We start from the raw sequence: 17,372 nt of genomic DNA, 5'->3' as shown, positions 1-17,372 counted from the left end.
TCACTGGAAATTTTATGTAACTTCTCTAAAACTGTCTTCTTCCTTATATAAAAGGAACAATGATATCAACTTCCAAGAGTTATTAAATTTTTTCCCTTAGAGTGTTATTTTGAGGGTTACATTAGCTCACGTATATACGAGCACCTGGCACTACACCTGGGACATTGTAGATGCAGAATAAATATTAATCCCTTCCTTCACCTGAGTTCCTGGAGGCAGTCTTAAACATATGGTCTCTACTTTTCACCTTAATCCCCTCATTACCATAACATTAGATGAATAACTGATATCTTCTGTGGTAATAAAACCAAAAGCTGTAACCTTGAGAAGTTAAAGCAGGGGAAGGGAGATGGTCACCTCTGGATATGGATAGGAAGAACAGGGTAATATTTCCACTGCACCATTAGCCTTATAAGGAAATAGGCAGCTCTTGCATTAATTTGTAATCTCAGTGGGATTCTGCTCTGAAGCTCTGAATAGGGATGGGACACATTCTCTTGGGATCTGGTGGAGAACAGAGACTTTGCTCAATTGTTATGACTGGCAAGCTGAATTTGGAGTCTTAGAAGAGCACATATAAGGGACTGAGGGACAGGAAGAGTCTCTATTTGCATACAGAACTATTCTTCCCAATTATTAGATTTCAGGTGGTTTTTAAGAAAGAAAAAGTTTTCTGAATACATTTCAGCTTTCAAAATCTCAGAGAAACACAATCATAGACTTGTAGAATCATAGATTCACTAAATTTTAGCTAAAGCTTTAGAAGTTCTTACATAGGGCTAACATATAGAACAGATAAAGTGGAGCTGGTTTTGTGGAAGCAGGATTGAAGGGCTCAGAGTCTGCCTTACCACCCCCTGCTCAAAACCAAATAAAAGAAATCTTTGGTGACTCCACAATTCCATGAAGCAGAGATTGAAAATCATCAATATTGCCATAGGAAACTGAGATCCAGGTAAAACAATGATTTGAACAAGGTTAAGCAGAGACAGATTATTGATAGAAACCAGGTCTTGTAACTGCTAGTCCAGAGTTCATCCAACCATCATTCCGTCCTTCAGTCTCTGGCTTACCTCAGCTTTGATTGGTACTTTAGCTAGTCCTTGGTCTGCAAACGTATTTCATTATTATGCATGTGATACTACCTCTTGGAAGAGGAATTCTGTCTACACCATGCAGTTATGGAAGTATATTCATCGAATATGAATATACATTGCTGGAGACTGGTCTTGTTTAATGCATTGCTCATCAAAATTGGAATCTTTCCTGGATCCTAATTTTACGTGGTAAGAATTATATAGAAAAACTATGTTCTATTTGGGGCAAAGTCTCATGAAGAGGAAGAAAATACTCTTTATTTCTTGAGCTCCTTTAACTTTGGGGACCAAACCACTAACTTTCTAGTAATAAACATTAAACAACATGGTTAACCTGAATTTTTAACTATATTCTCACTAAAGAATGGAGTTAAAGTCATGGCTGATTAGGTGGTTTTAGAGTAAAGGTTCTTATGCAGGTTGAGGATTAAGGGCTGGGGAAAGAAACTGATACTTGTTTAATGTCTTCTAGCTGCTGGGCACTGTGATCAGCATTTTACAAAATCTTTTACCACCATTATCTTCCCAACTACTTCTTAAACAAAGTTAATCAGTACGATGACTTTTGACAGTCATTGGCTTCTACCAACAATATAGTTATCAGACAATTTGAGAGAGGATTTTGATGTATTCTGCTAGTCTCACACAGCTAGTAATCCACCAAGACTCACATGCATATAGGGTGGGAACAGAAGATCCTAATTCCCCTGCCGCTCCCCCATCACTCTCCAGGCGCTACGTTTCAGCACCACGGACAGCGCATCACTCGGGCGCTTGGAGAAAGGCCGGAATCAATACAGCGCTGATTTAGCCGGGCTTTTTCAAATCTCTCGGGTCCCCGCGCGCCACTTTCCATGCATATTCTAAACTACTCTCACAACAACCTAAGCTGAAAAACACATTCATATAAAACGGCAAGCTTTGGGAGTTTGCTTACCATCTGACAAGTCAATCAGCCCGAGGTAGTGCAAAAGTTTCAGAGAGGACCACACGACCACCACTATTCCCAATGTTTGGAGCCCCTCAGACTCGCCCTCCGCCCACATCCTTACGGAACACTGGCGCACCAGCAAGACTCCAAGCGGGCATTTAAAGCCGGAAAACCACGCTTCCAAGCCTCCCTTCCCGCTGTTCTAAGTGCACGGTTTATTTCTGCCGGTCTTTCTTCCTCGCAGTCTCTCCCCCCTCCCTCCCTTCCACTCCTCCCCGCTCCCTCCTCCTTTCTCCTCCTCCTAGCTGGCAACGTCTATGTTTCTTCATAGTAATCTTTGCTTTTATTTCATTTTCTCCTAAGGCAGTTTCCCTAAAGGTTTAACCAACCCCTAAACATCTGCTACCCGAGTGTGACCGTAATTGGCAACGTCTCACAGCATATTCTCTCTGCCACTCAGAGGGAATGCATGTGAGAGTAGACATAAATGAAGACAGAAGGGATTTGCATTTCTCTAATGATTAATGATGTTGAGCATTCTTTCATGTGTTTGTTGGCAATCTGTATATCTTCTTTGGAGAAATGTCTATTTAGGTCTTCTGCCCATTTTTGGATTGGGTTGTTTGATTTTTTGTTATTGAGCTGCATGAGCTGCTTATAAATTTTGGAGATGAATCCTTTGTCAGTTGCTTCATTTGCAAATATTTTCTCCCATTCTGAGGGTTGTCTTTTGGTCTTGTTTATGGTTTCTTTTGCTGTGCAAAAGCTTTGAAGTTTCATTAGGTCCCATTTGTTTATTTTTGTTTTTATTTCCATTTCTCTAGGAGGTGGGTCAAAAAGGATCTTGCTGTGATTTATGTCACAGAGTGTTCTGCCTATGTTTTCCTCTAAGAGTTTGATAGTTTCTGGCCTTACATTTAGGTCTTTAATCCATTTTGAGCTTATTTTTGTGTATGGTGCTAGGGAGTGATCTAATCTCATACTTTTACATGTACCTGTCCAGAGAAATGCAAATCAAAACTACAATGAGATATCATCTCACACCAGTCAGAATGGCCATCATCAAAAAATCTAGAAACAATAAATGCTGGAGAGGGTGTGGAGAAAAGGGAACACTCTTGCACTGCTGGTGGGAATGTGAATTGGTACAGCCACTATGGAGAACAGTATGGAGGTTCCTTAAAAAACTACAAATAGAACTACCATATGACCCAGCAATCCCACTACTAGGCATATACCCTGAGAAGACCATAATTCAAAAAGAGTCATGTACCACAATGTTCATTGCAGCTCTATTTACAATAGCCCGGAGATGGAAACAACCTAAGTGTCCATCATCAGATGAATGGATAAAGAAGATGTGGCACATATATACAATGGAATATTACTCAGCCATAAAGAGAAACAAAATTGAGCTATTTGTAATGAGGTGGATAGACCTAGAGTCTGTCGTACAGAGTGAAGTAAGTCAGAAAGAGAAAGACAAATACCGTATGCTAACACATATATATGGAATTTAAGAAAAAAATGTCATGAAGAACCTAAGGGTAAGACAGGAATAAAGACACAGACCTACTAGAGAATGGACTTGAGGATATGGGGCGGGGGAAGGGTAAACTGTGACAAAGCGAGAGAGTGGCATGGACATATACACACTACCAAACATAATATAGCTAGCTAGTGGGAAGCAGCCACATAGCACAGGGAGATCAGCTCGGTGCTTTGTGACCAGCTGGCAGGGTGGGATAGGGAGGGAGGGAGGGAGGGGGACACAAGAGGGAAGAGATATGGGAACATATGTATATGTATAACTGATTCACTTTGTTATAAAGCAGAAACTAACACACCATTGTAAAGCAATTATACTCCAATAAAGATGTTAAAAAAATGAAAAGACAGAAGGGAAGAGACTTAATGCTTTTGATCTGAGATAGACTTAGACGCGAGGGTTATTCTTCAAAAGGACAACAATTTGTTTTTACTTCTTCAGTTACAAACCTGTCAAGCTTATTCTGGGATATAGGTGGTCCCTGCTTTGACCTCACAAAATGTCCCTGGAAACCGGATCATCAAGAAAGTAATTGTAAACTGGGCTGGGCCCACAGTTATATTTGTGTTTAGGCAGGTTTTATATCAGTATCAGAAATTATTAAGAGGGTAGTCAGGCTGACTAAATGATCACTGGGCAGCACTGAATGAGCAAAACTTCTGGAAATAAAGCAAAAACGAAATATGGTGAAGCAAAAGATGATATTCATGTATCCTAAACTTCTCGGCTCTGTGGGGAACTTTACAATTTTCCTGCATGGGATTGTCAGCAGTGAGTCTCGTGGGGAATGGTAGTCAATGTGGTGAAGAAGGAAGATTGGAGACTAATGTCACAAAGACCTTGGGAAAGTTCCTTGATCTCCATGAGGCCCAGTTTCCGCTTCTGTGAATACAGTTACCTCAAATAAGAGAACCCATGCCTAGTATGAGAACAGAGTATGCATTTAAGAAATGCTAGTCTCAGATTTTGAGAATACACTATGTTGGCAACAATGTGGGGAAAAGACACTCTCATGAATTGTGGGTGGGAATGTACATTCATACAACCTCTTGGGAGGGAAAAAATACATCAGAAATAAATAGTGTATATACCCTTGGGTCCTGAAATTTCACACACAGGAATGCCTACATGTGTGTGCAAGTATATATATATGTGTACAGGATATTCACTGTGTCATTTGTTTATAACAGCAAAAGAGTGAAAAAAGTATATGCTTATCATTGAGCACACTGGTTAAATAAATTACAGTGCATACATAAAAGGAATACTATATAGCCATTATAGGAATGGGATACAGGAATATTATACACCCATTAAAATTATATATCTTGTAAATTTAATTATAAATTAAAATTTATTCTCTTTTTGGAAGAATACTAAAAATATATAATTAAATGAAAAATGTTGTTTAGTACATTACCATTTTAATTTTGAAAAGGGACATTTACATTTTACCATTATTTTAATTTGGAAAGGGACAGATACACATACACATGCTGGCATATACATAACATATTTCCAGAAGGATAACTGATAATTGAGAATTTTAGTTGCTTCTATAGGGTCTGGGGCCAGAGGGAGACCCACTATGAAAATTTCCTCCCGTGTGTGTAACTGACTTTAAACAACAACAATAACTAAATGTGAAAGTTGGTCTCTCCTTTCTTTCCTTCTTTGTGAAAGGGGGAGACATATTCTACATATCTGAGTGAGACTCAGGAAACTCTTGTCTTCTCCACTCTGTAACTCCCCCATTGGTTCTATATATCAATCTCCAATTTCATTGGTGCCTGGGCAGTGCCTGGAGTCAGTCTATTCCAGCTTGTGAAAGCTGATTGTTAAAATTTCAGGAAACCAGCAAGACAGTTGTTACACCTTTGGTGGCTTGAAATCAACCACAGCAGGAGTATTTACACCAAGAAAATTGGCAAACACTGTAAATGAGTGCTTCCTCCCCCTCCTCACCATTACAGGTTTACCAGGACACCACTCTGCCATTCCAGATCCCACCTGCCCAAAAGGAAACCTGACAAATTCACCTGCCCAGGGGTTGTCCTGCCTTACTGTGTTTTCTATCCTGTGGAGCCCTAGCGAGAGAAATACTTAACCCAATGAGCTTCGTGGTATTTTAGACATTAGCACAGCTAGACACGAGGAACTAAATTAGGAGCAGAGGTATTTCCAAGTTTTGGTAAGTCAGTACTCTGTTCTCTTGCCTGCTCTATAAACTCTCCTGGTTTGCACTGCTCCTTCCTGCCTCTCTGTTGCTTCCTTTCCAACAACTCTCTACCTTATAAGACCGGTGTTGTCCCTGACTTTCTCCTGCCTCTGCATTCACCCCCTTTGCAAGAGTATGTATGCTCACTGCTCTAGATGTCAGCTCTGGGCAGATGGCTCTGGTCTCAGACACATTTCTGTCCTGCATTTTTACCTGTTGTATTATTTCACCTTGCACAAAACATTCTCAGTTCAGTTCTACCAACATGTATTACTCAGCATTTGTTAGATGCAAGGCCAGATGCTAGAAACTAGACTTAATCCTTTGCCACTTTCTGGAATTTCTGGGAATACATGACATGAGAAGGAGGAGTGGTGGTTCCCACTTTCTGCCTTTGTTGTCACCATGCAAAGACTTAAGTTCGTTCAAGAATTCTGGTCTCAAAGACAAGTGCCCTCCTGATTGTCTCCTAGCCCTGAGCTTTAGGAACATCTGCCTCTCATGTGAGTTACATCAAAGATAACCAGACAGATTTAACTACTATTTTCTAGAAATTGTGGGGTGCTTTACACAGGCCACTTCCCTGGATTCTCACAATATATCTGTGTGGGTATTTCCACTTTCCCAAGAAGGTCAGAGGGAAATTCAGGTCTCATAGGTGTATGAGTTTTAAACCCAGGTCTACCTGCCTCCAAAGTCCACACTTCCCCACACATCCAGCTAATAAATGGGGTATCTGTGGTTTGATACTTGTGAGAGATCCATGAATTGTTTATTAAAGAACCTGCTTTTTCTCACATCACATTTCCATCCAGCATCATGTGGTGTCTGCACAAATCTTCCCTCTATATGTAACCTCCCTTTAAAGTTTTATTGAATTTCCATCTTTCATTTGATGAGAAATTCTTACCCTAACGGGAACACTTATGGAATCCATTTCACAAATTGCTTTTTCTTATTTCCATATAGATTGTAAGGTGAGTATGTTTGCATTGTTTGCAAACAATTGCATTGTTTGCAATTCTACGCATCAGCCTGCATAGAATTGGACACTTTTCTCGCTTTGTCCCAAATTATTATTTTTTGGCCAAGAATCTTTGTTGGCCCTCTTCAATTCTTTATCAGCACTAGCAGGCAACTTTTCCCCCTCTGGGCTGTTTGCCATAAAGAAACAAAGGATTGGGCATTCATGAGATGTTCCCCCTGAGTGAGGATGGTGGGGTGGAGGTGGTGAACTGACCTCATGTATCAGCTACCTGACTTGTTCCGACCCAGACACCACAAAACACAGGATTCCAATTCCGAATTGTCAGTCTGACAAATGAGTACTGGCTATGGTTTTCAAAGTCCCTTAGGACTCTTGGGAACCAAGATTGTCACACTCACAAATGACTAGTGTCTATGTCAGCTCAGGATACTATAACAGAATTCCATAGACTGGGTGGCTTCAACAACAGATATTTATTTTTCACAATTCTAGAGGCTGGAAAGTCTGAAATCAGGGTACTAGCATGGTCGTGTTCTGGTAAGGGCCTTCTTGCTGGCTTGTAAATGGTTGCCTTCTTGCTGTATCCTTACATGGTGGAAAGAGAGAGAGCTCTAGTTTTTCCTCTTCCAATAAGGACACTAATCCAATCATGAGGACTCCATCCTCATGACTTCATCTGAACCTTATTACCTCACAAAGGCCCCACCCTCAAGTATTATCATGTTTCAAATTAGGGTTTCAGCATGTGAATTTTGGAGAGACACAAACATTCAGTCCATAGCACATAGTTTTCACCAAACAATTGCAGGTACACAGAACCTCTGCATGAGAATTTTAGCTCTGCCACCCGTGTGACCTGGGACAAGTCATTTAAATGTTTGCAGCCAGCCTCCTCACCTGTAAAATGGGAATATTATTGGTACCCATATCATAAGATTGTTGCAGTAATGAAGTGCGATAATGCCATAAACTGCTTAGCATAGACCTGGACATCCAGTGAACGGCAGTGTGACATAGAGGTTAAAAGCAAGCCTCCAGGGTCAGACTGCCTGCACTGACTCTTTTTTTTTTTGCAGTACGCGGGCCTCTCACTGTTGTGGCCTCTCCCGTTGCAGAGCACAGGCTCCGGACGCACAGGCTCAGCGGCCATGGCTCACGGGCCCAGCCGCTCTGCAGCATGTGGGATCTTCCTGGACCGGGGCACGAACCCATGTCCCCTGCATCGGCAGGCGGACTCACAACCACTGCGCCACCAGGGAAGCCCTGCACTGCCTCTTAACTCTGCCTCTTACTTAGTTCTGTGACTATTGGTGAGTTATTTAACCTCTCAGTGCCTGAGTTTTCTCACTAGTAAAACAGATATAACCATAGTACATACTTCAGACAGTTGTTGTGAAGACTGAAATAAATTAGTTATTACTCATAGAACTATATTAGTATCATTATTATTATCCATATGCTCCAGGGGATCATCATCAGCTGGGTCCCATGGAAAAGTCACAGACTGAGTATGTACGTAGAGTTTGGGGGTTTGGATCTGGGGACAGGAAGGAATATTATTTCAGGTATGGGAATAAGACTTTCTCTGGAAGTTTCTGGGTGCATGAACTTCAGTTCTCTAGCCACAAATCTTCCTTCCAGGCACATGGTTTCAGCCGAGTCTGATTTGTTGCTGCTTCAACTTCATTTGCGTTGGCCCCCAGCAGTCAGAAAATAAAATTCTATTTTAGCTGGCTACTTCTGCTGCTCACAGCTTGCTTTTTGCTGTGTAACCTGAAGTAAACAGAGGTGTCCTGTGGTACAGGGTCCCCCAAGATTGGAGCAGTTCACTTAGCTAACCGAAAACACATGGGCAATGCTCTGTTCACATTCACTTGACTCCGTAGGGCTTGCTGCTGGTATGTGGGTTTCTGCATGCTTCTCCCAGTAACGGTAACATACTGTCTAAATCTCATCTGGATAAACTAATTTGGTAGAGGCCTCATCTTCTGGAATGTTCTGCTGCAGTTGGTATAAAAATAATGCCAATAATTGCATTTGGAGTTCTCTTTTCTTTAAAAGGTGGGAAAGAAATGAAAGAATCCCTCAGAGCACCATCTCAGAGCTCTCAATTCTACCAGAAGGCGAACTATTAACTGCAAGATGGTTATGATTCAGAGAGAAAATCATTACTATTCCCATTACTGGTCAAAATGCGAAAATTATTCTAGTGTTCTTTATCATAGCCCTTATCTTGGTGCTCTTTTGGGGGCACTGGCTGGATTTGTTTAAATTAGTTTTATAATGAAGATGATAATTGTACAATAATTAAGTAATGATATATCTCTTCCTTCCTTCCATCTTTCCTTCATTCCTCCCTCCCTTCCTCTTTTCCTCTCTCTCTCTTCTTTCTCAGATATTTACTGGGCCTGTGTTAGACACTATGCACAGATGAAAAGGAAAGCCTTTTCCATTAGGAAGTTCACAATGTCTAAAAAATGCTCTAGGATTTCCATTGGATAGGCCAAAAAGTTCGTTCGGGTTTTTCCATAAGATGTTACGGGAAAAACCAGAATGAACTTTTTGCCCAACCCAATAATTTGCAAAATTGTTTCACCTTTTACATTACTTCACATATTGAGGTTTCTCAACAAATATTTTTTGAAAAATACTGTGCTACTCTTCATAATAAACTTTCAGATTAGGGTGCAGCATTATTTTCATTTTACAGATAAGAAAACGGGCAAAGAGAGGGAAACTAAATGTTATCAGCATTTTTCATGGGTTGGGCACTGTGTGGGACTTTCACACAGGTTTTTTCCTTTATCTTAATTATCACAAGAATGAGTACCAACTGACAGAGGAAGCTCAGACAAGCATCTCCCAGAAGGTGATAAAACTAGTTGGTGTCTTTATTCCTGTTTTACCCCTAGGTTCTTCATGACTTTTCTTCTTTTTCTTAAATTCCCTATAGATGTGTTAGCATACAGTGTTTGTCTTTCTCTTTCTGACTTACTTCACTCTGTATGACAAACCTACTTGAGAATGGACTTGAGGATATGGGGAGGGGGAAGGGTAAGCTGTGAGAAAGCGAGAGTGAGGCATGGACATATATACACTACCAAACGTAAGGTAGATAGCTAGTGGGAAGCGGCCTCATAGCACAGGGAAATCAGCTCAGTGCTTTGTGACCGCCTGGAGGGGTGGGATAGGGAGGGTGGGAGGGAGGGAGATGCAAGAGGGAAGGGATATGGGAACAAATGTATATGTATAACTGATTCACTTTGTTATAAAGCAGAAACTAAAAAAAACAAAACAAAACAAAAAACACTAGTTGGTGGCAGAGCCAGGCCTGGAGTTCAGGTCTTCTGTGTATTCTTTCATTGAGAGCATTCTCTGATTCCCCAGGACTCCGATTCTCAGTGGTCAGCAGTGGGGGCAATGAAGGTAGAGTTCAGAGTTGGTCCCCGTTTTTCCTGTTTCTTCTCAGTTCTTTCTCTCAGGCCCTTTGCTTCTCTTCCCAATAATAATAACTACAGTAACACAGCCATCCCACCCTGGGTTAGAGATTTTATACACTTCGTTAACTCACTCAGTCCCAACAATGATTCCACTTCTTCGCTAGTCATGATTGCTCCTGATAGCATATTTATGGGAAGAGGCGGATGCTGAAAGGTAAAAGCCTCAGTGCATGGAGCTGGAAGCCCTCCTCTCATAAACACATCACTGGGGAGAGATGATCTGCTTCAATCAGCTTCCCGTGGAATCCAGTGGGGGAGTTCTCCACGCCTTGGGTCCCAGTCCCTCTGTGGGCAATTCTCAAAGGCAGATCTGTTTATCTGATTTTATCATCAGCTCCATGGAGATGGGGGGCAGGAGAGACAATGGGAGAAAAGCATCCCGGTTTTCTTCTTGGATTTTAGAAAACCCTCAGAAAAGATTATCTCAAGCACCTCACAAGATTAGTTTTAGGAGGATCTTGAACCCTCATTCAAGAATTCTGTGTCCTTTGGGATGAACTTCAAGACCTCCCCTCTTCCCTCCCCGCCACACACCAAACTTCCAGCCTGCACGACTCATTCTTCCTTCTGCATCTCACCAACATCTCCTTCCCCTATCACAGTCCTAGGCTGAGGAGATGGAAGCATAGGTCTCTCTGCTAAAAGCAGGCTAGAACGCAGGAGTTGATGCTTCCCGGCAGGCAAGAGTAATGAGCACATTTATTAACAAGTGCACAATGTTCATGTTGATTGTCACCGTGAATCATTTTTTGGTTTGAGCAAAACGCAAGAGGGAGGGGATATGGGGATATATATATATATATATATATATATATATATATATATATATACATATAGCTGATTCATTTTGTTATACAGCAGAAACTAACACAACACTGTAAAGCAATTATACTCCAATAAAGATGCTAAAGACAAAAAAACTGTTGTCAGTGAATATTCATTTGTAAATAAAGCCAGGGAATAATGGCATTTAAATATCCACCAACATGGTTCAGTTTTTTTACCTCTTTTGCTTCCTCAGGAGGGATCCAGGCTCCACTGGAATTTCAACACACATTCTTCTCTTCCTTCCTGCCCTCCTCTCCTGCATTGCTTTCTTCCTTCCTGCCTTCCTCTCTCCAATATCATGTTCCCTAGGGCCCAGTGATACACCTGTGACTAAGATCAGTCTCGACCATCAAGGAGTCTCCAGTCCAGTGACTGTACTTCCAAACAGACCCACAGATGGGCACCAGTTCCAGCCAGCTTTCTTCTAGACTGAATGCATTTGACATGGCCTTCCTGGCACAGAACTTGACTTGCACTGCCCTGCCCATTCCCTTGTCTCTCTGCTTCCTCACATGGAATGCTCTCTCCTTCCTCTGCCTGGCTAAAGCGAAATCAGTCATCTTCCAGAGCTGAGCTGAAGTCTTGACTCTCCACACTCTCTAACCTGCTCTTCTTTCTCCAAATGCAGAGCACATATTTGTCAATCATGTGCTTTTTGGGGAAATCTCTTGCTTTAATTTCTTGCATTGCTAACTAACTCTCAGTTACAATTGTGAGAGTTCTTACTAATGAAGCAAGGTAGCATGGCATAGACACAAGGACGGGGATTTGAGGCAGGCCTGGGTCTATTCGTGTCTCTGACACTCACTAGCTGGATGACCTTCAAATGACTTGACCTTGCTGAGGCTTTGTTTTTTCACCTGAAGGCAGTGGTGCTTCCTGAGTCCTAGGACACCTCTGTGGCCAGGAATACAAGGATGGTTTCACACTGGCAGGAGCATCCATCTTCCTTCCAGGAGCATCCCTTCCTACCCCCCAGGGATATACTTGTCCAGGGCCTGTCATAGGACAGTTTATGGGCTGAGCTTTGAAAACTGGAGGGAGGCATGTTTGCTTATGTGTTTACCTACCTAGTAGAACCCCAAATCCATTTTTTATGGGATCATAGATTATTAGAGGGGAAGAGTAAACCAGAGGAAGCATCCTGAAGAATTCTCCAGTGACCACAGATTCTCAGCCCTATAACACCTGAGGGATGACACATTCCTACTGGGGACAGTGGTCAGGGCAGTGACTCTTGCTTGGTGATATGGAGAGTGAATTGGAGAGAGGATTTCAGAATCTCCAAGAGGCAAATACGCATAATTAGGAAAAGCTCCTCAAGTGATTTTTCTATGTGTTCTTCCCTCATTAGAACTGATATACTCTAACTCCTTTAAAAAGTATTATAAAATATTTCAGACATAGAAAGAGGTATAAAAAATAATCTGATGAATACTCATATACCCATCTTAGGAAACAAAGTTATACCAATAGAGCTGAAGCCCATGTACAGTGCTTTAATTACAACCTCTTCCCCTCTAAAATAACCATATCCTGAATTCGGTGATTTTCACTTCCACGCATTTCTTTTTAGTTTTACTACACACACACACACACACACACACACACACACACATCTCCCTTAAATAGTATGTAGCATCATTTTACATGTTATTAAACATAACAAAGATAGAATCATATCACATGTAGGCTTCTGTAATTTGCTTTTATTTTTTTGCTCAAACCTACGTTTATAAAATTCATCCATGTTGGCATGTGAAACTGTAGTTCATTCATTTTCACTGTTGTATTATATTCCATTCAGTGGCTAGGCCATGATAAACACACCATTCACCTGTTAGTAGACAGTTAGCTTGTTACCTCTTTTCTGCTATTGCAAATCTTGTGGCTCTGATCAGATTGAACATGCTTCTGATGCACTTTTGCAAGAGTTCCTTTTGGGCAGTGGTTCTCAATGGCAATTTTGCCTCCAGGGGACACTTGCCAATGTCTGGAGACATGTTTGGTTGTCTCAACTGGGGATGCTACTGGAATCTAGTGGATAGAAGCCTGGGAGGCTGCTAAATATCCTACAATGCACAGAACATCCCTCACAACAAAGAAATATCTGTCCCCAAATGTCAAGAGTATGGAGGTAGAGAAACTGCTTTAGGGGAGGAGTAGAATTGCTGTATTACAGGGTTTGTGTATCTTTGATTTAAATATTGCTAAACTGTTTTCTAAAGTGGTTGTATTAATTTACACCCAAACTAATGGTATGTGTAAGAACTCCCATTCACCCCTACTTTATAGATTAAAAACCTGAGGCCTGGTAGAGGTGTGGAGTGACTTGGACAAAGGTATGGAATGAAAAAGATATTATAAAACTTTGACAGGGCTTTCCCTGGTGGCGCAGTGGTTGAGAGTCCGCCTGCCGATGCAGGGGACACGGGTTCGTGCCCCGGTCCGGGAAGATCCCACATGCCGCGGAGCGGCTGGGCCCGTGAGCCAAGGCCGCTGAGCCTGTGCTCCACAACGGGAGAGGCCACAGCAGTGAGAGGCCTGCGTACCACAAAAAAAAAAAAACCTTGACAAAGACATGGTGCTATGTTTTCCCAGAGAGAACACATCAAAGGAATATAAATCTAGTCCTTCAACGCAAGAGACATTACAAAGTGTCTATTATGTGCCGGGTATTATTCTTTACATTCATTGTCTCTAATGTTGCAAAACTGTAGCAGTTAGTATCAGAGAATGGCACAGCACACTTAATAGCATGAGCTTTGGAGTCAGATAGACCCAGACTTGTGTCCTCGAACAGTTATTTACTAGCCCTGAGCCTTGGGGAAGTTACTCAACTGCTCTGAGCTTCAGTTTCCTCATCTGTAAAATGGGGATCATAATAGTACCTACATCATACTATTGTTGTGAAAGAAATAATGCAATAGGTGATCCAAAAATATTAGCTGTCATCATCATCACATCATCACTGTCATTTAATAGATCAGGAATAGAGCCTCTGAGTTTAAGTAAGTTGGCAAAAGGTTACAGCTAGTATGTGGGAGAACTAGAATTTGAACTCCGTTCCATCTGACTCCAAAGTCCATCTCATTTTAACTGTCACGATGCCTCCCTAAGCGGGGAGGACTCCTAGCCCCATCCCAGTAATTTGGACTTTTTTTGTGGGGTGGAGGGTGGGTGCAGCCCATATGAATTATTAAAAGTCAGACTCTGTCAAAAACTTTTAAATAACACATTTTAATGGTTTCATGAATATTTAGTGACTCAACTAAGTAAAACAAATGCTGCCAAGACATCAGTCCCCTGGGGACCTGCTGTAATAGATAGACGAGGATGATCTGTAATTAGAATATGGACTCCATGCAAATGGTGGGTCTACAGAGTATGAAAACAACTTAGTCTCTTACAGATTATGAGTCTTGTCTTTATCACATTATTGCTATTAACCTGCCCATCCCTGAAGACAAACCAACTGAAACCTATCACCTCTGCAAAGGATCACAGATTTAAAGTTAATGGTGCCAAAATGAATGATGCTTGCCTTCCTACATCCAGTTTGCAAATCATGTCCTCCAATTTCCCGCCCCCCCATTTCCTCCTGGGAAGACATTTGTCTTTAGAGGTTGGCAATGAGGCATTTGTCATTACATACATTCTGACATATTTTACATATGCTCCAAGAAGCCAGAGCTAAATTACACTGGTGAGTTATTAAAAACAGCTCTCAATGCTATTATTATTTATTGCATTTCCAACTCTCTGCAGCAGCTGATTACACCGCTTAATCTTGTATTTTTTTAATTCTCCACCCTGAAATGAATTCTCCCTGCAATGAATAAGCAAGGTCCATCACACCAAGTGCCCTTTGGAAAAGAAAGTTTGGATTCTGGAAAGCAGTTTGATGGACAGCCCTGGAGTCGAGCCTGTTTCCCCAGGCTTAATCCTCTGTTTCTTGGGAAACAGAGGCTAAATATTTCCCGTGAAGTATGAACATCTCTTCTCCAAAGCATTTCCAGAGGGAGTTCTCCAAATCACAGGTCTCACCACACCAGTCCCTTCCATACAGTGTCCATTGCCATCTTTGGCTGTCATTGAAGGTCCTTGGTGATCTGGTCCCTGTCTACCTCCCAACCTCACCTCTCACAGTACCGGCTTTCAATCCAGGGCACAGTCATCACAGTCGCTTGTGTTTCTTATCAGGACCAGGCTCTGCTTTCTAAGCTTTCCCACATGCTGGTCCTTTCACCTGAAATTTTTCCCCCACCCTTATTTCTTTTCCCAACACCTTTTCATTTCAGACTCATCTTAGGAACTATCTCCTTTGGGAAGCCTCCCCAGTGGGGAACAGAAGCGTTTCTTATGTGCTTCCATGAAACCCTGCACTTATATCTATTGCAGTACTTGGCACACCATATTGTCATTGTGCATTTATGTATCTGTTTCTTGTCACACGGTGGACTGCTTGGGATCAAGGGCAGATCTCAGTTGTTTAAGCTCCCAGAATAAGGCCTAGCCCAAGTGCTTCAGAAATTAAGAAATCCCAAAATGGAAGCAGTAGAATGGAGTGGAAAGAGACAAAACTCTTGAATTAGGCATTTATTCATTCAATCATTCATTCAGTCAACAAATATTTATTAAGTATCTATTATGAGCCAGGCACTGTGCTAAGCAATAGAAATACAATGATTAAGAATCAGGGCTTCCCTGGTGGTGCAGTGGTTGAGAGTCCGCCTGCCGATGCAGGGGACACGGGTTCGTGCCCCGGTCCGGGAAGATCTCACATGCCACGGAGCGGCTGGGCCCGTGAGCCATGGCCACTGAGCCTGCGCATTCGGAGCCTGTGCTCCACAACGGGTGAGGCCACAACAGTGAGAGGCCCGTGTACAGAAAAAAAAAAAAAAAAAAGCATCAATGGTTATAGTGCTAATGGCCTAATGAAGGAGAGTAAATGACTCAAATAATAGCTCAAGCATGTAACTACAAGCTGTGATAAGTGCCATAAAGGGAAAATACTCAGGGCTATGACAACATAAACATAGGACCCAACCCAGTCTGGAACTGGTGTAGGGAGTTTCATCAGGGATGCCTTCCTTGAGAAAGGCTTGAGCTAATTGCTGAAGGATCATAAGGCATTAACTAGATGACAGGTAGGGAAAGAACATTTAAGGGAAATATTGCATGTGCAAAGGTCCTGAGGTGAGTGGGATCCTAAGTGTTGAAGAGGTGTTTGGGAACTGACTGAAGGCTAGTGTTAGAGGCAGGGAATGGGCGGGGCCAGAGGATGTGGAGACAGAAAAGGCTGGGAGGCATTCTAGGGTAGACCATGCAGAGTCTCATAGACTGTGTTAAGGATTTGTTTATCCCGGGCACAATGGGTTTTAAGCAAAGGAACATCATCATGAGTGTATGTGTCTATGTGTGTTGCATTTTATAATGTCTGCAATGTAGAGGACAGGATAGAAAACGACAAAGTACACAGAACTTGTGGGCGATGTACCTGCAGACTGCCTCAGATAACACAGTGGTGGCAAGGTGGAGTTGACTGAAGGACCACATGGAGGTGGGAAGCCTTCTAGAGATCCTCATGGAGATAGCTTGACCATATTTCACGGTCATAAGCCCTCTCCAGGATGACCCCCTCCCAATGCAGAAAACTGTACTGGCGAAGCCTCAGCCTTCCCTGGGGTTAGCTGGTTTTGGTGGGGGGGTCTCTGTTTTAGAGGTGAGCTCTTCTGGGCTGTCGTACTTGAGCTCAGGCTAGCTCTATAATTTATATTTATGCCTCTAGGATAAAGAGGTCAGAGAACTGGACTTTAAATTGTAAGTTCTGCCTCTAAGAACTTCTAGGCCTTAGAAGGGTTAGGTCAGCTCCAAACTAGACTTAATTTGCTACCTTGAGAAGAATGGGACCTTGGGATGTGGTCTGGCTCATCCTTTCCTTCCTTGCATCCATCCATCCATCTATCCAACAAATATTCACTGAGAAAATACCAGAGGAGGCTCTAGAACCTGGTCTCTCTTTTTTTTTTTTTTTTTTTTTTTTTTGCGGTACGCGGGCCTCTCACTGTTGTGGCCTCTCCCGTTGCGGAGCACAGGCTCCGGACGCGCAGGCTCAGCGGCCATGGCTCACGGGCCCAGCCGCTCCGCAGCATGTGGGATCTTCCCGGACCGAGGCACGAACCCGTGTGCCCTGCATCGGCAGACGGACTCCCAACCACCGCGCCACCAGGGAAGCCCTAGAACCTCGTCTCTTGATCC

At 42.3% G+C, this 17,372-nt stretch overlaps 1 protein-coding gene across 5 annotated transcripts in view; it reads right to left on the bottom strand.

Annotated features, from left to right (window-relative positions):
* Nucleotides 1–17,372, bottom strand: part of KCNIP1 (potassium voltage-gated channel interacting protein 1) — a gene marked incomplete at both ends in the record, with an annotated part of 348,512 nt that overhangs the window by 52,401 nt on the left and 278,739 nt on the right. Inside the window, one exon of one of the 5 annotated variants that reach the window (XM_082622578.1) lies at nt 2,035–2,143. The exons of the other annotated variants lie outside the window; for them this stretch is intronic. Coding sequence (XP_082478704.1) covers nt 2,035–2,143 — 109 coding nt within the window. Of the gene's footprint in view, nt 1–2,034; nt 2,144–17,372 lie in introns of those variants that run through there. 5 annotated transcript variants of the gene reach the window in all.

The sequence above is a fragment of the Mesoplodon mirus genome (assembly GCF_964341445.2).
Source record: "Mesoplodon mirus genome assembly, chromosome: 5".
Classification (NCBI taxonomy): Eukaryota; Metazoa; Chordata; class Mammalia; order Artiodactyla; family Ziphiidae; genus Mesoplodon; species Mesoplodon mirus.
Note: the sequence above shows the minus strand (reverse complement) of the source record. Positions and strands in the feature narration are given on the sequence as shown.